Genomic DNA, 24,331 nt, shown 5'->3' with positions numbered 1-24,331 from the left:
CCCTACCTCTTTGCAATCACCTAGGACAAGACGGAGGCAATGCCCATACTCAAGAATCTGCCAAGTGAGGCACAAGGAGCACCTGAGCACTTGGAAAGTAGCTTGAGCTTATCCACCAATGAAACCAAGTTGTCTGGCTGGAGTCTGTCCATGTTTTGCCAATACTTATGTAGCTGCTGCCACAGGAAGCAGAAGTCAGTGGAGGAAAACAAGGCATCCGACCCTGGAGCAACAAGGAGCCCAGGCAAGACTGACTCAGCTGTGAGCTTCACTAATGGGTGATGGTCCAGATCTCCAAGGGGCTCCAAGGAAAGCTCTGGGCAGAAGCCAGAAGAGCAGAGAGTGTAATCCTTCCACTTAGAAATAAAGCACATTTTATTTTTGTGAATGTCATGTGTGAGCCTGATGATTCCAGGTTTTCCTCTATTTTTTTTTTTTTTTTTGCTAGATGTATTCAATCCCTGCACCACTTTATCTCTTTGAACATCCTATTTTCTTGCTCCTTCCTTCCTTCTCCCTTCCCTCCATCCCTCCCTCCCTCTCTCTTCTCTTTCTCTTTCTTTCCTTCTTTTTCTTTCTCTTTCTCTTTTTCTTTCTTTCCGCCATTATTTTCTTTCTTTCTTTCTTTTCTTTTCTTTTTTTTTGAGACGGAGTCTTGCTCTGTCGCCCAGGCTGAAGTGCAGTGGCATGATCTCCCCTCACTGCAAGCTCCGCCTTCCAGGTTCCTGCCATTCTCCTGTGTCAGCCTCTCGAGGAGCTGGGACCACAGGCGCCCGCCACCACACTCAGCTAGTTTTTTTTTGTATTTTTAGTAAAGAGGGGGTTTCACTGTGTTAGCCAGGATGGTCTCAATCTCCTGACTTTGTGATCTGCCCACTTTGGCTTCCCAAAGTGCTGGGATTACAGGCGTTAGCCACTGCGCCTGGCCCCTTCCTTCCTTCCTTCCTTCCTTCCTTCCTTCCTTCCTTCCTTCCTTCCTTCCTCCCTCCCTCCCTCCCTCCCTCCCGCCCTTCTTTCTCTTTGTTTTGTTTTACTTCCTTCTTTTTCTTTCTTTTCTTTTTTTTTGACACAGGGTTCCACTCTTGCCCAGGGTGGAGTGCAGTGGGGCCATCATGGGTCATTGCAGCGTCAATCTCCAGGGCTCAAGTGATCCTCCCACCTCAGCCCCCCAAGTAGCTGGGATTACAGGTGTGCGCCACCATGCCCCGAAATTTTTTTTTTTTTTTTTTTGAGACAGAGTCTTGCTCTTGTCGCCCAGGCTGGAGTGCAATGGCACAATCTCAGCTCACTGCAACCTCCACTTCCCGGGTTCAAATGATTCTCCTGCCTCAGCCTCCCAAGTAGCTGGGATTACAGGCACCTGCCACTATGCCCAGCTAATTTTTGTATTTTAATTTTAATTTTATTTATTTATATTTTTGAGACAGAGTTTTGCTCTTATTGCCCCAGTTGGAGTGCAATGGTGCAATCTCACAGGTGCCCGCCAGCATGCCCAGCTAATTTTTTGTGTTTTTAGTAGAGATGCAGTTTCACTATGTTGGCCAGGCTGGTCTTGAACTCCTGACTTCAGGCAATCCACCTGCCTCAGCTTCCCAAAGTCCTGGGATTACAGGCGTAAGCCACCGTGCCCAGCTGATTTTTGTATTTTTAGTAGAGATGGGGTTTCACCATGTTGGCCAGGCTGGTCTCGAACTTCTGACCTCAGGTGATCCACCCGCCTTAGTCTCCCAAAGTGCTGGGATTACAGGCATGAGCCGTTGCGCCCAGCCCATGCCCAGCTAATTTTTTAATTTTTTTGTAGAGATGGGGTTTCATCATGTTGCCCAGACTGGTCTCAAAATCCTGGGCTCAAGCAATCTTCCCGCCTTGGCCTCTCAAAGTGCTGAGATTACAGGTGTGAGCCACTGCACCCAGCCCATCCCCTTCTTTCTTTTTCTTCTGTTCATTTTTTTTTTTGAAACTGAGTCTCGCTCTGCCGCCCAGGCTGGAGTGCACTGGTGCGATCTCGGCTCACTGCAGCCTCTGCCTCCCGGGTTCAAGCAATTCTCCTGTCTCAGCCTCTGAGTAGCTGGGACTACAGGTGTGCACCGCCATGCCCAGCTAATTTTTATATTTTTAGTGCTGGGATTACAGACGTGAGCCACTGCGCCCAGCCTGCAAGTAGCAGTCTATTGCTCCTTTGAGAATAAAGTGTCTTTATTCTCTAGTTGCTTTAAAATGTATTTTCTGGCTGGGCGAGATGGCCCATGCCTCTATAGTCCCAGCTACTCAGGAGACTTAGGCAGGAAGGACGGTTGCTTGAGCCCAGGAGGTTGAATCTGGAGTCAGTGCATGACAGCACCACTGCACTCCAGATTCAGCAACAGAGCAGGACTGTGTCTCAAAAACAAACAAGGCTGGGCGCAGTGGCTCACGCTTGTAATCCCAGTACTTTGGGACACTGAGGTGGGTGGATCACGAGGTCAGGAGTTCAAGACCAGCCTAGCCAAGATGGTGAAACCCCGTCTCTACTAAAAATGCAAAAATCAGCTGGGCATGGTGGCGGAAGCCTGTAATCCCAGCTACTTGGGAGGCTGAGGCAGAGAACTGCTTGAACCTGGGAGGTGGAGGTTGCCATGAGCGGAGATCATGCCACTGCACTCCAGCCTGGGCAACAGAGCGAGGCTCCATCTCAAAGGAAAAAAAAAAAAAAAAAAAAAAATATATATATATATATATATACACAGGCTGGCAGATTCCAACTTTTTGTCCCTTTAGCTCTCCCACTCCTTCAAGGCCCTCAAAAACACAGCTTAGGGTGGAGCGTGGTGGCTCACACCTGTAATCCCAGCACTTGGGGAGGCCCAGGCTGGTGGATCACCTGAGGTCAGGAGTTCGAGATCAGCCCGCCCAACATGGTGAAACCCCGTCTCTACTAAAAATACAAAAATTTTCTGGGCGTGATGGCACGTGCCTGTAATCCCAGCTACTCGGGAGGCTGAGGCAGGAGAATCACTTGAACCTGGGAGGGGGAGGTTGCAGTGAGCTGAGATTGCACCACTGCACTCTAGCCTGGGCAACAAGAGTGAAACTCCATCTCAAACAAAACAAAACAAAACAAAACCACAGCTCAGCCTCTCAGCAACCTTTTCCTAATAGGCCTCTAGATCAAAGGCAGCCAGTCTTTAGAGCTTTCTTTCCCCTCTGGGTTCCCAGGCAGTCTTATTCACCCTTTGATGCTTTTTAGATTTTTCATGTATTTTTCCCAGATTTTAAAATATCTAGTGAGAGTATTGATCTCAGGCATCTAGTCTACCATTATCAAAGTAGAACCTCCCACTCTTGGCTTATTCATGTTTCACAAAACCGTAGTCCATAACTTCACTGTACAAAAGATAAAACCCCACAGGTGTGAAAAGACTTCCTCAAACTTACATGATTAGTGGTAATGCTAGGTTTAGTCTCAGAGCTTAAGATTAATAACTACCAAATATCACTTGCAGAAAACCTGACTACAAGAGTTCTTGTTTTTGTTTTACTTTTTTTTTTTTTTTTTTTTTGCGACGGAGCCTTGCTCTGTCGCCTCTAGGCTGGAGGGCGTGGCACAATCTCAGCTCACTGCAATCTCTGTCTCCCTGGTACCAGGGATTCTCCTGTCTCAGCCTCCCAAGTAGCTGGGATTACAGGCGCCTGCCACTGTGCTTGGCTAATTTTTGTATTTTTAGTAGAGACAGGGTTTCACCATCTTGTCCAGGCTGGTCTCGAACTCCTGACCTTGTGATCCACCCGCCTCGGCCTCCCAAAGTGCTGGGATTACAGGCGTGAGCCACCATGCCTGGCCTTGTTTTACTTTCTAACCTAAGGTAAGGGGAGGGCAATCTTGCCAAAAGATCAGAGGATGGAGGCAATAATCTTACAATTCATATTTTCCTCTACCACACCTGACCCTAAGGGGAAGGGGGAGAAGAGATCTCAGATACCCAATGGTCTTAAGGATAGGGAATGGAAGAATGCAATCCTCCCCATTCCCAAGTCATATATTATTGATACCTCCATCGTCAGTTATCCCTTAACCTTCTCTCTCTCTCTGTATATGTATATATATTTTTTCTTTTGATACAGGGTCTCACTTTGTCACCAAGGTTGGAGTGTAGCAGAGCAATCACAGCTCACTGCAGCTTGACTTCTTGGGCTCAAGTGATTCTCCTGCCTCGGCCTCCCACATAGCTGGGACTACAGGCCCATACCACCACGCCTAGCTAATTTTTAAATTTTTTGTAGAGACAAGGTCTCCCTATGTTACCAGGCTAAAACCTTTAATATTTGCTTTTTTGAGACGGAGTTTCGCTCTTGTTGCCCAGGCTGTAGTGCAATGGCGTGATCTCAGCCACTTTTAATATCTCTTAACATCTGTAGTAACTGAACTAAACCTCAAATTCCTCTAGATCACAATTCTTGCCCTGGAAAACCAAGAAGTTGTCTTCAGCCAGTTTCTTCTTCCTCAAAAAACAAACGCAAACACACTCTCACAACAAAGACCACGCCATTTATTTACAAAGGCCAGTGTGGGAGCTGGGGGAGGTAGGGAGGGAAAGCCACACAGACATCTTCTCTGGACTGCTTGGGACCCTTTCCCACTTGGAGCAAACTCTGTTCCTCTTGCCATCATATTCTCAGCCATGGGGTCGGTCCTCCAAGCAGCTGGGCCAAGTAGAGGGAAGAAGTGATATGAGCCTCCTCTGTGCTCTGACAGAGCAATGTCCAATTCCAGATCAAAGGCATCATTGCCACCCTCTCCTCTCCTTCCTTAAAGAAAACTTTCTGGCCTGGAGGGAAATAGTTAAGAACTGAAAGCCCAGGGGCTCTGGACGAAAAAAAAACCCTCTACTATTCCCACAAGGCAGTGAGGGGTGATAAGGGTGCTAGTCACAGCTCTGACAGCTTCCGAAAGGATACCCACATTACCTCTGGGTTACCCAGCATCCAGAGCCCCAAGGGACCTAGCTCTCCTGTATTCCTGCAATGGACTGACCCTTTTACCCACTTTTCTCTGGTAGTGGGAAAGCACTCTGAACCAGAAACCAACAAAGAATCCACTTCCCACACAACTTAAGAGTGTAAGGACACATGCGGATACACACGCACCTCCCCACTACTCACACAGACCCCAACCCCCTTCATGTCTTTGGAGGGGGGCTCAAATTACTGGTGCCTGGGGACACAAGCAAGTCCTGGGTCCATGGAAATGTGTGTGTGTGCATATAAGCACGTGTGTTTGAGGAAATAAAGCCAATATGACCCCTCGTGGGGCACGGCGCTTAGCTTCATTGAGCTCCTTTCTTCAGTTCAACTTCCATTAGCATCTCTAAGTCTCTTCTGCCAGCCTGGGTCTGGATTCTTCTGCCTAAAAGAGCTATGAGTGCTTCTGCTCCCCAATTCCAACTTCCAAGCCTTTTACTCAGGCTGTCTCCCCTATTCCCTTCCTCTGAATAATCTCATTCCCTCCTCTTTCACACCAGTTTCCACTGGGCTGGTCCAGGGTTTGTTAATTCCTGTCCAGAGGGCTGTCTCATCTCCCTCTTCAGACAGAGAGAACGAGCGTCTTCCTCTTTACCCTGGAAGTCCCAACAGTGCCCATGAAAAAGTGCTCAATGAAGTGACCAGAATAGGGGCTGAGGAGGAAAATCACCACGTGTTTCACCTGCTCCTCCTGCAGAGCAAGAAATTCTAGCATTGGTTGGGCTAGGGGTGGGGAGTAGGGAGAAAAAGAAGGAAGAGAGTTACCAAAACTAAACATAAGACAAAACCCTAGTGGTATAGATGGAAGACTATGTTCCAGTAAACCAGACAGCTGGTTCCTCCTTCGACTCTGCACAGCCACTGAAAGTTTAAAGATTGCAAAAGGTGGTGTGGGGCAAGGAGGTAGAGTCAATCAATGAAACTGTGAAAACGATTTAAGTAGCACTGCTCAAGGAGACCAGGAGAGAAGATTCTGTTAGAGATGTAGCAGTAAAACCATAATTCTCAGACAGAGCTAAGGGGTTGGAGCCCATGCCTCTAAAGTCACTCTGCTGTTTGGAGAGGATGAGGGAGAAGATGGAAGGGATGACAAGCTGCAGAGGGTAAGGGTTGACAGAAGAACCAAACGCTGACATCGAGGGAGGAGAGAGGCAGGAGGCATGGGCCGAGGGATTAGGAGAGCTGGGAGCCCAGCAGTCTCTCGATAGCTGCATTGATGTCCCCTCCTGTAGCAATCAGGGCCTGCAGGTTGGCCTCACGATTGATGAAGCCCATGGAGTTGAGCTGCTCCAGCTGCTGCTGAAATCTCACTTCTGGAGTCTGCACCTGGAGGGGACAGGCCTTGTGAAGTGGGCACAGGATGAATCTTGGGGTCCCTATTTGAATTAAGAGTTTCTAAGACCAGCAGGTCTTCTCTAGTATCCTGAGTCAATCAGGAGGGCAGGAAAGATGAGCTGCAAATGGGGGCCCAGGAGCCTAGGTCCCAAGTCCTAAATAAATGTGTAATGGCCGGGCGCGGTGGCTCACGCCTGTAATCCCAGCACTTTGGGAGGCCGAGGCGGGCGGATCACGAGGTCAGGAGATTGAGACCATCCTGGCTAACCCCATCTCTACTAAAAATACAAAAAATTCACCAGGCATGGTGGTGGGCGCCTATAGTCCCAGCTACTCAGGAGGCCGAGGCAGGAGAATGGCATGAACCCGAGAGGCAGAGCTTGCAGTGAGGTGAGATTGCGCCACTGCACTCCAGCCTGGGCAACAAAGCGAGACTAAGTCTCAAAAATAAAATAAAATAAAATAAAATAAAATAACTGCATAATAATATGGCAGACGGATATCTTTTTTAGATTTTCAAGATAACTGATAGGCCTAGGTCAGTGTATATTCCTCATTACCTTCTGTAAACACTGGAGATGTTAACAGGCACTCCAAAAGCCAGATACTCTGTGGTCAAATAAGATGCATAGTAAGCATGACCTCTAAGTCCCCTCCTAATAGTCATCACACATACAGCCATATGAAAGGCTAAGAAGGGTCCCAGTTAAGAAGCTATTTAATTTTGTTTCACTGATCAATGGTTATCTATAAAGGAGAAGTATTTCCTTTTTTTTTGAGACAGCGTCTTGCACCCAGGCTGGAATATAGTGGCAGAATCATAGCTCACTGCAGCCTCTATCTCCTGGGCTCAAGTGATCCTCCTATCTGAGCCTCCTGAGTAGCTGGGGCTACAGGTGTGTACCATCATGCCCAGCTAATTTAAAAAAAAATTTTTTTTGGCTGGGCACGGTGGCTCATGCCCATAATCCCAGCACTTTGGGAGGCCAAGATTGGCAGTTTGCCTGAGGTCAGGAGTTCAAGACCAGCCTGGCCAACATGGTGAAACCTCATGTCTACCAAAAACACAAAAAATTACCCAGATGTGGTGGTGCATGCCTGTAGTCCCAGCTACTTGAGAGGCTGAGGTAGAAGAATTGCTTGAACCCGGGAGGCAGACGTTGCAGTGAGCTGAAATTGCGCCACTGCACTCCAACCTGGACGACAGAGTACGTCTTTTTTTTTTTTTTTTTTTTTTTTTTTTTTTGAGGCGGAGTCTTGCTCTGTCGCCCAGGCTGGAGTGCAGTGGCCAGATCTCAGCTCACTGCAAGCTCCGCCTCCCGGGTTCCCGCCATTCTCCTGCCTCAGCCTCCCAAGTAACTGGGACTACAGGCGCCCGCCACTCGCCCGGCTAGTTTTTTGTATTTTTAGTAGAGACGGGGTTTCACTGTGTTCGCCAGGATGGTCTTGATCTCCTGACCTTGTGATCCGCCCGTCTCGGCCTCCCAAAGTGCTGGGATTACAGGCTTGAGCCACCGCGCCCGGCCCAGAGTACGTCTTAAAAAAAAAAAAAAAGTGCGTGTGCGTGGTGGCTCATGCCTGTAATCACAGCACTTTGGGAGGCTCAGGCAGGTGGATCACCTGAGGTTAGGAGTTCGAGACCAGACTGGCCAACATGGTGATACCCTGAGACTATATATACAAAAATTAGTTGGGCGTGGTGACAGGAGCCTATAGTCCCAGCTACTCAAGAGGCTGAGGCAGGAGAATCACTTGAACCCGGGAGGCGGAGGTTGCAGTGAGCCGAGATTGTGACACTGCACTCCAGCATGGGGGACAGAGTGATTAGACTCTATCTCAAAAAAATAAAAATAAAAAAAAAAATAAAGAAAAAAACTTTTTTAGTAGAGAAAGGGTCTTGCTATGTTGCCCAGGCTGGTCTCAAGTGATCCTCCTGCCTTGGCCTCTCTAAATGCTAGGATTACAGGCATGAGCCACTGCACTAGGTCTTTTTTTGTTGTTTTTTTTTTGACACGGAGTCTTGCTCTGTTACCCAGGCTGGAGTGCAGTGGCATGATCTGCCTCCCGGGTTGAAGCGATTCTCCTGCCTCAGCCTCCCGAATAGCTGAGATTACAGGCACATGCCACCAAGCCCGGCTAATTTTTGTATTTTTAGTAGAGACAGGGTTTCATCATGTTGGCCAGGTGGGTTTTGAACTCCTGACCTCAAGTGATCCACCTGCCTTGGCCTCCCAAAGTATTGGGATTACAGGCGTCAGCCACCATGCCCAGCCTGCACTAGGCTTTTTTTAAAAAGAAAAAAATTTTTACAGACTGGGTCTCCCTGCATTGCTCAGGCTGGTCTCGAACTCCTGGCCTCAAGCAGTCCTCCTGCCTCAGCCTCCCAAAGCATTGGGATTACAGGCATGAGTCACACTCCTGGCCTGGCTTTTTTTTTTTTTTTTTGAGATGGAGTTTCGCTCTTGTTGCCCAGGCTGGAGTGCAATGGCACGATCTCAGCTCACTGCAACCTCCGCTTCCCAGGTTCAAGTGATTCTCCTGCCTCAACCTCTCGAGTAGCTGGGATGATAGGCATGCGCCAAGCACTTTGGGAGCCCAAGGCAGGCAGATCACCTAAGGTCAGGAGTTTAAGACCAGCCTGGACAACATGGTGAAACCCCATCTCTACTAACAATACAAAAAATTAGCCGGGTGTGGTGGCGCATGCCTGTAATCCTAGGAGAATCACTTGAACCCGGGAGGCAGAGGTTTCACCATTGCACTCCAGCCTGGGCAACAAGAGCAAAACTCCACCTCAAAAAAAAAGAAAGCCCTTTCCAGTGCTCCTTGTTGCTTCTCATCACAGTCCACAGAATCTTTTTTTGTTTTTGAGATGGAGTCTCGCTCTGTTGCCCAGGCTGGAGTGCAGTGGCGCAATCTTGGCTCACTGCAAGCTCCGCCTCCTGGGTTCACGCCATTCTCCTCCCTCAGCCTCCTGAGTAGCTGGGACTACACATGCCTGCCACCACACCTGGCTAATTTTTTTTTTTTTTTGTAGTTTTCAGTAGAGATGGGGTTTCACCATGTTAGCCAGGATGGTCTCGATCTCCTGACCTCATGATCTGCCTGCCTCAGCCTCCCAAAGTGCTGGGATTACAGGCGTGAGCCACTGCACCCGGCCAGTCCACAGAATTTAACTTGGGTTGCACCTGGACTGGATATCACCTAGTCTAGCTCTCTTGTGCCTTGCACAAAGCTATATAAACATACATTTTGGTTGAATGGCTTTTCCAGATGAGTCACAGAGGTCAGAGAAAGGTTAAGAGGCTCACTCAAGGTAGGTCATCCCTGCCCCTCCTGCCAGCCCCTGGCCTTGACTTTCCCAGGGCTTTGGTTACCTCACCTCGCAGAATCCCCCTCCCCAGAGTCTCGGAGATGGGGGCTGCTTTAATTAGCAAAAGGATCCTTTGATATAAGCGGAAATGGTATAGTGCAAATTCTGGAGGTGGAATGCCTGGGTTTGAGTCTTGGCTTCATTATCTACTAGCTAAGTAAGTGAGTAAACCATTTAACCTTTCTGGGCCTTAGTTTTCCCCATCTTTAACATAGAAATAATAATAATATCTTTCTCATGAAGCTGTTGTGAGGAATGCGGTAAATGAGTCGTAAATGAGCTCCGAAATCTAAAGCATTTAGAACAGTACGTAGTGCACGGTAAGTACCATTACTCTTCTCATCTCTATTTCACATCTGCACAAACTGAACTCAGGGAGGATCAGTAACCTGCCCAAGGCTAGTAAGTGGCAGAACACGACCTGACTCCCAAGCTTGCCCTACTGCCTCCATTCTATTGCTTCCCTTGAAACCTCCCAGGATCAAAGTGGTGCTCCCAGCACCTGCCCCCACTGCCTCATGTACCTGTGAGTTTCCACTTCCAGCCAAAAGCTGGATCATCTGCTGCATGAGCTGCTGCTGGGCACTGGAAGCCCCTGTTGGAGAAGATGTGGCTGGCGTGGCTGGCGAGGAAGTGGGGGCCTCGGGCATAGACCCAGCATTGCTGCCTGCTGAGGGTGCTGGGGTCCGGGACATCCCAAAGGAGCCAAGGCTGTAGGCAAGAGAGACCAAGAGGTAGGAGATGGCATCCAAGAAAGTGATGAGAATGTTAAGATCCAGAAGGAAAAGCAGTTGGAAGAAACAGGAAGACAGACCCTCAGAGACACAAGGATGCTGAGAGAGTGGCAGAGAGAAGAGTTGAAGGGGAGAAGTTGCCAGAACCTTGCTGCCCTCCTGCCGCCCTACCCTCACCTGGGTACCAGCCCAGGGGCCTCAGTCTGCAAGGTCTGTAGTCCCTGCTGGATCTGCAGCAATGCCTGCATGGCTCGGGGATTGGTAAGGATGGAGAGTGACTCTGGGTTCTGCATCTGGTGGGAAATAAGCAGAGAAAGGCATCAAGAGGTGGCAGGAAATAGGAGACAACCTCAACTAGGAGTCCAGAGTCAAGCTCTGCCCCAACTTCATTTCCACCCATTGGGCTTCAGGGACTACCCCTTGCCCTCAACCTCCACCCATCTAGGTTCCTCACTCACCTGCTGCAGGAAGACTGGGAGTTGCAGGCGGAGCTGCTCCTGCAGTTGGGGGTTCCCCGCGAAGAGCGGCACATTCACCATCATCTGCCAGGGTGAAGGTAGCAGGGGGAAACCTGGGCCTTTTCACCCTAAGAATTTCCCCACAGTCTCAGACTCCCTCGGCACCCCCTACCACTGCAGGAAATCTGGCCAGCTTCTCCAGGGATCTCAAAGAATCCTGAAGGCCTAAGTGGGACAGTGAGAGGAAATGGAACTATGCTCTGGGCAATGAAGAGTAGGAGGAGTCAGGCTGCTCAGCCCTGGGTCTGATGATGATGAGGACAGCTAACATTTCCAGGTACACAGAACTTACTCTGTTACACGCCGTGTTCTAAGCACTTAATGTGTATTAACTCATTTAATCCTCACAACTATAGGAGGGAGGAACTATTCTTATTATCATCTTACAGATGAAGAAACTGGGAGGCTAAATAACTTGCTTAGCTCACACAGCTGGGAAGTAGCAGAGCTTGGGATGCAAACCCAGGCAGTCCGGCTCCACAGTGTTTTGACCACAAGAAACTGCCCCCAGCCAAGAGAAACTCTCTCCCCAACAACACTCTCCTCATGCTGGTTTGATACCTGAGCAGCAAAGTCGGGGTTCTGGGCAAGCGTCTGCATCATGCTGCGCATGTAGGGTGCTGAGATCACATTCTGCATCAGCTGGGGGTTTTCAGAGATCTGCTGGAGGAGGGCTTGCATTTCTGGGCTATTGAACATCCCTAGGACAAGGGGGAAAAAAAGAAAACAGGAGAGAAAGGGTCCAGATGGAAACCAAAGGCCTCACTTCAATCTACCTTACTTCAGACACCAAATGACTACAAAACTCAGAAAAGCAATGGTCCAGTGGGCACCCTAGGATTGGGGCATGAGTCCAAGTTTCTACCAAGTCCAAGGTCATCTTGCCCTGCTTTGGCCTGGCCCCTTTTCCATTTACTTGATAAGGGCAAGCCAGCTAGGAACTGGGTCTGATTTATGCCCCTCTGGACTGTTCCTGCCATAAGCTCAAATTATGTCCGATTTGGAAAGAAATGATTAAATATCATCTAGATCAAACTTGTCTTAGCAGCAGAGACCCTTTCCTCACACCAAATCTCACTCAGAAACCAAGTTTGTTAATAGTCTGGCTGGAGCTGGGGCAGGAGGGCTGCAGCCTCTCCCATTGGGTCCTTCCTCATCCTGGAGATGAAGACCCTTCCAGGATGCAGGAGCACAATTTTAAAATCATGGATGAAGGCCAGGCGTGGTGGCTCACGCCTGTAATCCCAGCACTTTGGGAGGCCGAGGCGGGTGGGTCACGAGGTCAGGAGATGGAGACCATCCTGGCTAACATGGTGAAACCTTGTCTCTACTAAAAATACAAAAAATTAGCCAGGCGTAGTGGCCCATGCCTGTAGTCCCCAGCTGCTTGGGAGGGTGAGGCAGGAGCATCACTTGAACCTGGGAGGCAGGGCTTGCAGTGAGCTGAGAAAGCACCATTGCATTCCAGCCTGGGTGACAGAGTGAGACTCCATCTCAAAAAAAAAAATAATAGGCCGGGCGCGGTGGCTCAAGCCTGTAATCCCAGCACTTTGGGAGGCCGAGACGGGCGGATCACGAGGTCAGGAGATCGAGACCATCCTGGCTAACACGGTGAAACCCCGTCTCTACTAGAAAATACAAAAAATTAGCCGGGCGAGGTGGCGGTCGCCTGTAGTCCCAGCTACTCGGGAGGCTGAGGCAGGAGAATGGCGTGAACCCGGGAGGCGGAGCTTGCAGTGAGCTGAGATCCAGCCACAGCACTCCAGCCTGGGCAGCAGAGCGAGACTCCGTCTCAAAAAAAAAATAAAAATAAAAATAAAATAAAATAAATAATAATAATAATAATAATAATGAAATAATGGATCAAGTTCCAGTCCTTATTTACAAATAAGGAAACTAAAACACATAGACGGAAGGAACATTCCCAATCAAGATATCCCCCAGAGTGCAGAGAAATTAGGTCATCTGCTGAAGACATCCCTCAGGCCATGTGTACAGTCATAGTCCAGATAAATGGAGCATCCTCTAGGGTTGAGCAGTGCATAACCTGTTCTTCCGTACATGGCAAGCCCTGCACATCCCTTTCCCTCAGCCTCACATCTGCCTCTCCTCTCCAGCCCCCTCTCCCCACAGCAGTCTGACCCTTTTACACTGGATAATACCAGAGGTGCTCATGGAGCTTAGGAAGTGGGGCCTGGTTTACTCATGAGCCATTACTTAGGTCACTCCCAGGGATATCAGGACATGGCCAGAACCAGCCCTCACCCGGCCACTGTCCCAGACGGCAGAGCCCCCTCTGTGGCCTTGATAGTCTCACCTCTGTCTTCAAAATCCTGGAGCAGTATGAAACCCATTCAGTCCTGGGGCAGAGGGGCTGCCCTGGTGACCCCACTAAGCTCCTTCCATCCTAGGACATACCTGACCCCAGGCTAGCCGCATTGATCCCAAAGGGGTTCGAGACTGTCGGGTGCACCTGGCTGGTCCCCGATCCTCCGGTGCCCTCCCCACCGGACCCGGGGGCCTGGGAGGTGGGGGGCGAGGGGCTCCAGGGGTTAGGGAGGGGCTCTCGATTCTCAGTCCGCAGAGGCTGGGAGGATGAGCTGTCGGAGTTCCCGGCCAGGGAAGAGAAGGGATTGTTGCCAAACTGGGAGGAGGGAAAGGTTTTGGGTTAAGGACTGAAGCAAATCAGGGACAAGGGCTAGGCCCATTCTCTCCTCTTACTTAATAGCCTCCCCTTCCCCAGAAAAGGGAGAGAGATCCAAGACCTTGGAGGTCCTCAGTTCAGTTCTTTGCCCCACAATGGATAGCTCCTTCCTTGCTCTACAGGGTGGGAGCTAGCGGATGCTAGTGACTGCATAACTGAACCTCTCAGATGACTGAAAATTTCCCATTCCCCATTGTGGCTTTCAATATTTGGTCTCTAAACATCTCCTATGTAACCCACTGCACTTTACACATACTTTTCCCATTATGTAGCCAAATACTTGTGTTCCTGTACCTCAAGGGGCAGAGACAATGTCAGATTTGCTTGTGCATCCCCAGGCCCGACACAAGTAGGTGCTCAATAAGTAACTACTGGCTTAATGGGAGTGGGCTGTCAAATCTGGCTCTCTACCTGAACCCCGACCTTCCCTTTCCCCAGCCTCCTTGGACTAATCCTAACTCCTCAGAACCTTTCCCTCACTCCCCAGGTCCCCTACCTGGCATTCTCTGTCCACCCCAGCACACCACAGTGGCGGCCTCTAGCAGAACACACCTCCGGCAAAATATGCCCTCTCTAGATTTTCCCCTCCCGCTCCAACACCTACCTCTACACACTGGCTGCTTCAGCCGAACAAGCCTCAGTCTACTTCTGATCCACCTCGCCCTACCAGGCTTCTCACTGTGCTCCCCAGGATGTCCCAGGTCCACACCCCATGGGAAGGTATGCTGCCTAAAGGCAACACCGGAACCTCCTCCCCTCCAGCACCTAGCACAGAGCTCTGACTGAGGGAGTCCCAGACTCAGTTTTCCCTAGTCAGCCTTTCTCATGGTCTAAATGCTCAGTAGCTCCCTCTCCTGAGTTCCTAGGTGGTCCTACCTCAGCTCCTCTCCACCACAGGGTTTCATATTGAGTTGCTTTTCCTGTTTATTCAAACTGGGCCATGGGGACTGGGGCTGACCAAGGATTCTCCTACTCTTGAGCTGTTCCCCTCACCTCACCGGATGCCTGTTCAGATAACAGAGCTCACAGGCCAGGGTTCATACACCATGGTTTCAGCCTCTGTCCCTGTTTCAGATTTCCTGTTCTGATACTTGCCTAGCACCTCACCCCACCCCACCTTGTTCTGGGCTCTGCTTTATTCTTCCTGGTACACTCTAAGGACGAAATATCTTTTCCTAAACTACCCACAGTGATAACAACCATCATTTATTGAGCACCTACTATGTGCCTGACACATTTATTCTAATGCCTATAAAACTCCTCTAAAACAACGGTTCTCAAAGCGTGGTCCTGGGACCCCTGCAAGCGTTAAAACTGTTTTCATAATTCTAAGACATGAATTTGCCTTTTCACTCTTATTCTCTCATGAGGATACAGTGGAGTTTTCCAAAGTCTACAAGACATGTGACATTGCAACTGAATGCAGATCTGAGAATCAGCTGTCTTTTTTTTTTTTTTTTTTTTTTTTTTTTGAGACGGAGTCTTGCTCTGTCGCCCGGTCTGGAGTGCAGTGGCCAGATCTCAGCTCACTGCAAGCTCCGCCTCCCGGGTTCACGCCATTCTCCTGCCTCAGCCTCCCGAGTAGCTGGGACCACAGGCGCCCGCCACCTCGCCCGGCTAGTTTTTTGTATTTTTAGTAGAGACGGGGTTTCACCGTGTTAGCCAGGATGGTCTCGATCTCCTGACCTCGTGATCCGCCCGTCTCGGCCTCCCAAAGTGCTGGGATTACAGGCTTGAGCCACCGCGCCCGGCCTCAGCTGTCTTGTAGTAAGCCAGACACCAAAGAGAACTGCAAAAATGTAAAACAAGGCCACACTTTCCTCTAAAGTTTTGTTTTGGAAAACAAAGTTATTTTTCAAAATAATGGTACTTATGTTAACTTGTAATACATTTTTTTTTTTTTTTTGGAGACTGAGTCGTGCTCTGTTGCCCAGGCTGGAGTGCAATGGCACGATCTCGACTCACTGCAACCTCTGCCTCCAGGGTTCAAGTGATTCTCCTGCCTCAGCCTCCTGAGAAGCTGGGACAATGGGCACCCACCACCACGCCTGGCTAAGTTTTGTATTTTTAGTAGAGATGGGGTTTCGCCATGTTGGCCAGCCTGGTCTCAAACTTTTGACCTCAGGTGATGCACCTGCCTTAGCCTCCCAAAATGCTGGGATTACAGGCATGAGCCACTGTGCCCCACCAACTTGTAATAAATTGTCATTTTTAAATGAATTAAGTATTTTTAAAGTTTCTCAGTTTTAGGCTGGGCACGGTGGCTCACGCCTATAATCCCAGCACTTTGGGAGGCTGAGGTGGGTGGATCACCTGAGGTCAGGAATTCAAGACTGGCCTGGCCAACATGGTGAAACCCCATCTCTACTAATAATACAAAACAAATTAGCTGGGCGTGGTGGTGGGCGCCTATAGTCCTAGCTACTCGGGAGGCTGAGGCAGGAGAATCACTTGAACCCAGGAGGCGGAGGTTGCAGTAAGCAGAGATCATGCCATTGCACTCCAGCCTGGGCAACGAGTGAAACTTCGTCTCAAAAAAACAAAACAAAACAAAACAAAGCAAAATAAAAACACAGGCCGGCGCGGTGGCTCAAGCCTGTTATCCAGCACTTTGGGAGGCCGAGACGGGTGGATCACGAGGTCAGGAGATCGAGACCATCCTGGTCTACACGGTGAAACCCCGTCTCTACTAAAAAATACAAAAAACTAGCCGGGCGAGATGGCGGGCGCCTGTAGTCCCAGCTACTCGGGAGGCTGAGGCAGGAGAATGGCGTAAACCCGGAAGGCGGAGCTTGCAGTGAGCCGAGATCGCGCCACTGCACTCCAGCCTGGGCGACAGAGCGAGACTCCGTCTCAAAAAAAAAAAAAAAAAAAAAAAAACACAAAACATTTTTAAAGGTTGTATTTAAAAAAAAAAAAAGCGGCCAAGCACGGTGGCTCACACCTGTAATCCAGCACTTTGGGGGCCAAGGCAGGTGGATCACAAGGTCAGGAGTTGGAGGCCAGCCTGGCCAATATGGTGAAACCCCATCTCTACTAAAAAATACAAAACTTAGGCCGGGCACGGTGGCTCATGCCTGTAATCGCAGCATTTGGGAAGGCTGAGGCAGGCAGATCATGAGGTCAGCAGATCGAGACCTTCCTGGCTAACACAGTGAAACCCCATCTCTACTAAAAATACAAAAAATTAGCCGGGCATGGTGGCGGGCGCCTGTAGTCCCAGCTACTTGGGAGGCTGAGGCAGAAGAATGGCGTGAACCCAAGAGACGGAAGTTGCAGTGAGCGGAGATCGCGCCACTGCGCTCCAGTCTGGGCAACAGAGCAAGACTCTTGTCTCAAAAAAAAACTTAGCCTGGCGTGGTGGTGCACGCCTGCAGTCCTGGCTACTCAGGAGGCTGAGGCAGGAGAATTGCTTAAACCCAGGAGGTGGAGCTTGCAGTGAGCTGAGATTGCGCCACTGCACTCCAGCTTGGGCGAAAGAGTGAGACTCCGTCTCAAAAAAAAAAAAGCAAGTCAAAATAATAAGACCAGCAAGGTACCAGGTACCACCTCATATTTAAAAATATGACAATATATAGATGTTTATAGACATATACATAGATAATGAAAGAATCACAATGATAAACCCCAATTTCAACTTCAGCATAGTAGTTACCTCTGGAGAGAAAAAGAATAGGAGTGGGGTTTGTAAAGGCTACAACTCTACCTACGTCTTATTTGCAAATATTAAATATGTCTAGGAAAATAAACAAAACACTAACATTAGCTACCACTGAGGTAGAAAAGAACTGGCTGGGAGATGGAAACAGAGGGATCCCTTCTGTAAACCTTTTTTTGGCCTATATACTTTTCCATACTTTTTTAGAATACTGTTTTGTTTACTTTGTGTAACTTTTTAATTTTCTTTTTGAGATGGAGTCTCACTCTGTCGCCCAGACTGGAGTGCAGTGGCGCAATCTTGGCTCACTGCAACCTCTGCCGCCCGGGTTCAAGCGATTCTCTTGCCTCAGCCTCTCAAGTAGCTGAGACTACAAGCGCGTACCATCATATCCAGCTAATTTTTTGTATTTTTAGTAGAGATGGGGTTTCACTGTGTTAGCCAGGATGGTCTTGATCTCCTGACCACGTGATCCGCCCGCCTCGGCCACCCAAAGTGCTGGGATTACAGGCGTGAGCCACCACACCCAGCCAACTTTTGAAATTTCAAACATACAAACATAGAATGTGTTTCATGTAAAATTAAATTTTTAAAAAGAACCATGGCCAGGTGCAGCGGCTCACGCCTGTAATCTCAGCACTTTGGGAGGCCGAAGTGGGTGGATCATGAGGTCAGGGGATCGAGACCATCCTGGCTAACACGGTGAAACCCCATCTCTACTAAAAACACAAAAAGTTAGCTGGGCGTGGTGGCATGTACCTGTAGTCCTAGTTACCAGGGAGGCTGAGGCAGGAGAATTGCTTGAACCCGGGAAGCAGAGGCTATAGTGAGCCGAGATTGTGCCACTGCATTCCAGCCTGGGCAACAGAGCAAGACTCTGTCTCAGAAAAAAAATTAAAAACCAAAGGGCCCTGAAATTATATATGGCAACATGTTAGGGCAACATTGATTTAAAAAAAAAAGAATGCTATATTTTTATCTATTTTTTGTGTGTGTGTGTGTGTATTTGAATAGGATTCATAAAGCATTTTTAAAAATGTATAATCCTGGGACCCAACCCTAGAAATGGATTCAATAAGCAGCTCAAAGGTGGGGACCATTCTCATTATCAACAAGCTCCCCAGGTGATTCTGATGCAGGTGATCCATGGACCATACTTGAAACATGTTGTATCAGGGCTGGCGTCTGACCTCAGGCCTGCCACCTGGCCTTTGAGCCCCTGGTACAAGAAGTTTGTCAGAAGGATGTCAAGTTCCTTGGATGGATGCTATGCCTCACCCACTTCCACAAGGACCTCTGCTTATCTTTTGTCCATGCCAAATTGGACCATCCCCGGATATGCACTGTTGAGAACTGCCTTCAAGCCAAGGCCCACCCCTCAGGGAACTGGGGAAAGAAAGAAGAGCAGACCCAGGTTTGCCTGGGGTAGGGGCAGGGAATATTGAGCCCAGACAGCCCGACCCACTACCCTGGCCCTTGATCCCACCTGTTCCCGGGCAGCACTGAACATGGGCTCCTGGATGTCCGTGTACATGCGGCGGAGGGCATTATACCCTCCAGGGATGCTCTCAAGGTTGCTCAGGGCCCGATCCTGGTTCCGCATCATTTCTTGCATCATGGCTGGATTCCGAGCAAGCTCCATTGTCTGATCAAGGGAGAGAGACAAGATGGGCCCTGGAACCAGGGGAGCACCAACCTAGGAAAAGGGTGGGCCTTGAGGAAGGGGGTTTGTGTTAGGATCAGGACCAGGGCCCAGGAACTGCCCCACAGTGACAGAAAGTAGAATAAACTGGACTTCCTTCCTCTACTGTAATCTTGGCTCCAGGCCTGCCTCCCTGTGGGTATTTTGGTTGGCTTTTTCTAGTGGAGAACAATGATCCCAGCTGAAGTGAGGGCAGCAGCTTCCCTCCCTTAGGCTCAGAGTGTCCAAAGAAGTGTCAGGGTGCACAAGGAAACTGAGTCAGAAGGGACACAGAAAGAAAGGGGAGGAGGCAGAAGAGAAAATGAACATCTACTGAGCACCTACTGTATATGGGCACAGGGCCAAGTAGTTTACAGAATTCAAGTCATATAATCTCCACAATAACCATCTCAGGTGGTTATTTCTGTCCCTATTTTGCAGATGAGCAAACAGGCTCAGAGATGTTAACTGACTTGCTGCCCTGGCTGCCCTGGGACACACAGTCACTGAGTGGTGAAGACAGTGTTCAAAGCCAGGTTGGTCGGTCTGTCCAAGACCATACTGTGATTCCTGGTAAATGACTGCAAGTTGGGGAAGGAAAGGATTCAGGCTGGAATAAAGCTACTGACACCCTCTAATTCCCACCTCCAAGTCTTTGGCCTGCCTGAACCTTGAGAAACACTGAGGATGGGGGCTTTCTTCTATGGAGTCAATGGCACAATCTCAATAAGAGGTGGCTATGTCAACCCCAGGGGAGTTCATCACAGAAAAATGACTGTAACTACTTGTTCCCATTCAACTTGGAATACATTCCCTCTCCTTCCCAAATCTGCTCCACACTTGCCTTTTCTAAGACACCTTTATAACTGATATGCCCAGCTTCCTAGAACTCTGATCTCTTGTCCTGTAATTCATTCATTCAATACATATTTACTGCGTGACTACTATGCACCAGGCACTGTTCTAGACAGTGAACAAAACACTCACAAGTCCTTGATCTTACATAACTTATCTTCTGGTGAGTCCAACACTGGTGTCCACAGCCCTGCTGGGAAGATCGTCTACTCTGATCCTCTGGTGGAGTGGACCATGAGCTGGAACTCCCAAAGAGCAACATCACAACAGTCTCCCTTCCCAACTGGGCCCTGCCCAGCCACAGTGCTCCCCAAACAACCTACTATCTTTCACTCCCAGGCCTTGATATTTGCTGTCCCTTGGCCCTGAATGCTCTTCTCTTTTTTTCCCCCTGGTTCGTTTTCCTCCTTTGGGTCTCAGCTTGGTGACATTTCTTAAGGCCTCCTCTAAGCCTCAGGGTAGGGTCAGGAGCTCTTCTTTATGCCCCTAGAGGATTCCGTGATTATCCTTATGATAGCACTGACCACATTGTATTCTAATTGCTGGTTTACTTGTCCCACTTCCCTTTGACATCTGGAATTCCTGAAGAGCTAGGCCTGTCTTTTCATCCCTGTACCTCCAGTGTTCAAAACTGCTGAATACATGAATGAACAAACCAATGAAGGACGAAGTAGGAAAGGCTGGGCAGGGCATGGCTGGGCACCAGCGTCCTCCAGCTCTCTAGCCCTCTCATACTCACCTGCCTCATGAGTTCAGGGTTGTTGAGCATGTGGCTGATCTCAGGGTTCCGCTCCATCAGCTGCTGCATCTGGGGGTTAGCCATGATCATGTGACGCATCAGGTCAGGGTTAGACATCATATCCTGGACCAGGGGGTTCTCCATGATCTGCGACAGCATCTCAGGATTGGACATCAGCTGCCTCTGCATCTGCTGCTGCAGCTCCATGAAGTTGGCAGAGCCCAGGCCCAGGCTGCCCAGCCCCAGGATGCCCCCAAAGCCAGCTGTGGGAGGGGGGCAGGGTCACAGTCTGCCACAAGATCCCTGTCCTCACTTAGCCAGAGCCACTGAATTTGGATCTCCAGGACAGGCCCCAAATGCTTCTCACATGTTCCTCTTCCAATCATTCCCACAGCCTAGCCCTGATCCACTGCTGGCAAAAAAATGTGAGCCTACTAGACTGAGGCCTCTCTGAAGGCTGAGGCTGCACCAAACATAGAACTGAGCAGAGAGAAGGCAACCAGCAATGGTCTGTTGAATGAGTGGCCCATCTGGCTACTGCTGGATCTAACTTTTCCCCAGACTCACAGTCTTCCACATCCCCAACCCCATTTCTCCCCTCACTCCTAACCCTTAGCCATGATCCCCACCTCTGAGAACTCCTCAGACTAATTTTTTCCCCAACTTGAATCAAGTATCAATGTCTGGAACTCTATGTCATGAGGTCCCCTACCCCATCAGACCAGGATCAGGAACTCCTGTTTCTTCCTCCTCTTGGCTTTCCCCAACTCCCCAACCCCAAACAAGAGTGTGCTCTCCCCTCTGAGGGCTTACAGAGTATGGACGCAGTAGCACTGGGGGGTCCCTCCCCAGCCCCTGGAGAGGGGCCCCCACCACTGCTCCTCCGGCTTCCACTGCCAGTATCCGAAGAGGCACTGCCAGAGGTGGAGGGCTGGGCAGGGGTGGCGGGTGAAGCAGGCGTGGTGGAGGGTGCTGAGGCAGGGTCAGGTGTGGAGGGGGAAGAAGCAGTGGCAGCAGCTGGATCTTGAGCCCTGAGGACAGAGAAAGGAGAATCCTGTTGGAGTGAGCACTAGAAAAGGGAAGGTACCTCGACAATCTCTGTGCTTGCTGTGGGACTACTATTTTAACTCAAGCCCCCTCCTAGCAGCCCTGAGGCTGGAGTGGGGTGATGGCTGGAGGGCAGTCAGTAAACCAGCAGAGGGAGAAAGGAGCTAGTATTATCTGTCTTCAGGGCATTCTGGGAGTGGTAAATCAGGTTCCCTTCCCCTAGAGATGAGATCATATTCATCCAGGAGCTACCTGCCTGGGCCTCAGCTTAGGCCCTCTGGGTATGGTCTAGCAATGAGTGAGAAAGTATTAGATGGGGAGGCCTAATCAGAAGCTGGATCTGCTCTGCTACTGAACTTACTTCTGAGGGGTCTTGATGACCAGATGGACAGTGAGCCCGTCCTTGATTCCGTGCTGGTTCAGTGTGTCCCCATCCTTGAGGATCTTGCCTGCGAAGATCAGGACCAGCTGATCCTGCTGAGCCTTAAACCTCCGGGAGATTTCCTCTTTGAACTGTGATCAAGAGGCAGAGGTCACTGTGGAGGCTGCCTGGACTCCCCCTACCAGGGACCCTGACTCTTCTTCAACAGCTTCTGCACTCTCTTGCTCTCATCTCTAGTCATGGGAAGTCCTTTCTGTAGTCTCGATGCCATTCCTCCAGCTGCAATAAGCATCTCCTTTCTTAACAAAGGAGATGAACCAGTGAGAGGCTCTTCTCTCAGCTCCATCCCAGAGTCTCCCACCTGAGAAAGCTCTTGTTGCCATCTGCCTCCCAGCTTCAGTCCCTCCAACTAGTTCTCTGTGAGGCAGGGCAGCCTCCCCCCACCCCAACTCCTTCAACAGCCTTGGACCTTCAGCCTTCTGAGACCCAATTTTCTCTCCTCTCTATTTCCAGCATTCTCGTAACAACTACAACAAATAGATGTCAGTTATTGAGCACTACCTATTCACGAGTTAAAGATATAGTATATTATCATCTTCATTTTATTTTATTATTATTTTTATGGAGTCTCGCTCTGTCGCCCAGGCTGGAGTGCAGTGGCGCGATCTCGGGTCACTGCAACCTCTGTCTCCCAGGTTCAAGTGATTCTCCTGCTTCAGCCTCCCGAGTGTCTGGGACTACAGGCACACACCACCATGCCTGGCTAATTGTATTTCTAGTAGAGATGGGGTTTCACCATGTTGGTCAGGCTGGTCTTGAACTCTTGACCTCAGGGGATCCACCCAACTACGACTCTCAAAGTGCTGGGATTACAGGCGTGAGCCACCACGCCCAGCCTTATCTCCATTTTAAAGATGAGAAAACTGAGGATCAGTGAGGTAAGGTAACTTGCCACAGGCAGACCAGAACTCAGGTCTTGACACCAAAGTCCAGGCTCTTAACTAAACATACAGTCTCTCAATGATAGCCATTTTCAAATTCAGCTTTGCAGGGAACAGTACAGTATTTAAATTCTGAAATTTAGTAATTCTATGTGGTTAGGGAGGGAGCAAGGATGGAGTTAGACTTCCCAAATTCTACCAGCCCCTCCAAAACACAACACAAAACAAAACAACAACACACACTTTAAGTAGAAACAGTGCACTTGTTAAGCAGAGGCAGCTTCCAGATCCCTCTCTTCCAACCAGATGGCCTATCTTAAGCCCCGCCTATGTGAAATTATGGAGCGGCCACAGTGGGTGGCGAGCACAGGCAACAGTCCCTCATTCAACAAGATTTTATTGAGCACCTACTGCACACCGTGTAAATCTCAGAAGAGCTGAGAACCAAATGTAACCACGTCGATTTCAAAGAGTGGGAAGGATCTGGGCACAGGGAAATCCTCCCCCGACAGCCCCGTCGCTCAGAGAACACTGGGCGTTCTCTGAGGCACAGAGTAGGCGCCGGCGCTCTCCGCCTGCCCCCGGCCCGTTCTCTCGGTTAGCACCTTGCCTGGGCCCCCACTCCGGCACACTCCCCTCAAACCCAGGGTCCTTCCCCCTTCCCGGTGCAAGGCGTCCCCTCCTCACTCTCCACCACGCCCCCAGCCCAGGCCACAAGGCAAAACCCGCCCCCCAACACGCGCCACGCTCCCCAAGATCTCCCCTCGCAGGGCGCCCCCTACCCGACTCTCCTTCCCTTCAGCTCCTCGGAGTCCCAGCTGGCCCCCGCTCTCCTCTCCGGGGCCCTCCGGGACACCAGACCGTGAGGGAGGCCCCCATCTCTTCGCAGACCCCTCCTCCGCGCTCCCCCGGCCTCCCGCCTGCTGTACTACCTCCTTGACCGAGGCTCGATCGCAAATCACAATTTCCTCCTTGTCCTTGGGGGTCTTGACGGTGACCCGAATGGGGGGCCTCGTCTCGGCCCCGCTCGGCTCCGCCATGCCGCCGCCGCCGCCACCCGGCCGCCCGCCAGCCCGCCCGGCTCCTCCTCCTCCCCGCCCGTCCGGCCTGCCCGGCTCGGCTCCAGCGCCTCCAACACTCCCCTCTCTCCACCTCTCCCCTCCCCTCCCCTCCCCTCCCCTCCTCTCCCCTCCCCTCCCCGAGGCTTCACCGCCCCCTCCAGACCAGCCGCAGCCACAGCGCCCCGGGCGGACCGGGGGGACCACTGCAGCGGGGTCCGCCCAGGACCAAACCCCAGGTCCGGAACCCGGCCAGGGTCTCCCCAAGCGGGGGCTCCTGGGGAGGCTCTGTGCGCGGGAAGGGGCGT

General features: G+C 50.3%; 1 protein-coding gene across 2 annotated transcripts; it reads right to left on the bottom strand.

The window, feature by feature from the left end:
* Positions 1–4,505: 4,505 nt before the first annotated feature.
* UBQLN4 (ubiquilin 4) lies at positions 4,506–24,129 on the bottom strand. 2 transcript variants are annotated; one of them, XM_033200535.1, is made up of 11 exons: positions 23,898–24,129; positions 22,004–22,155; positions 21,409–21,626; positions 20,596–20,858; positions 18,807–18,965; positions 13,377–13,602; positions 11,520–11,659; positions 10,899–10,982; positions 10,618–10,733; positions 10,231–10,417; positions 4,506–6,324 (listed from the first exon to the last, which is right to left on the bottom strand). In XM_033200535.1, the coding sequence occupies exons 1-11, from the start codon at positions 24,003–24,005 to the stop codon at positions 6,172–6,174; spliced, it is 1,806 nt and encodes a 601-aa protein (XP_033056426.1). In that variant the 5' UTR covers positions 24,006–24,129; the 3' UTR covers positions 4,506–6,171. The 2 variants fall into 2 exon arrangements, with proteins under 2 accessions (XP_033056426.1, XP_033056427.1); XM_033200536.1 differs by having other exon boundaries at positions 5,815–6,324; positions 22,004–22,091; positions 23,898–24,038.
* Positions 24,130–24,331: the final 202 nt, after the last annotated feature.

This window comes from Trachypithecus francoisi, unplaced genomic scaffold, assembly GCF_009764315.1.
Source record: "Trachypithecus francoisi isolate TF-2019V2 unplaced genomic scaffold, Tfra_2.0 Lachesis_group5, whole genome shotgun sequence".
Taxonomy (NCBI): Eukaryota; Metazoa; Chordata; class Mammalia; order Primates; family Cercopithecidae; genus Trachypithecus; species Trachypithecus francoisi.
Note: the sequence above shows the minus strand (reverse complement) of the source record. Positions and strands in the feature narration are given on the sequence as shown.

Excerpts from the sequence above, each read along its gene's own strand:
- UBQLN4 (XM_033200535.1), bottom strand. The coding sequence starts at position 24,005 with ATGGCGGAGCCGAGCGGGGCCGAGACGAGGCCCCCCATTCGGGTCACC. Across the intron at positions 18,966-20,595 it reads ACCCTGAACTCATGAGGCAG|ACAATGGAGCTTGCTCGGAA; the intron begins GTGAGTATGAGA and ends TCCCTTGATCAG. Across the intron at positions 11,660-13,376 it reads TGCGGCTAGCCTGGGGTCAG|GGATGTTCAATAGCCCAGAA; the intron begins GTATGTCCTAGG and ends CCCTTGTCCTAG.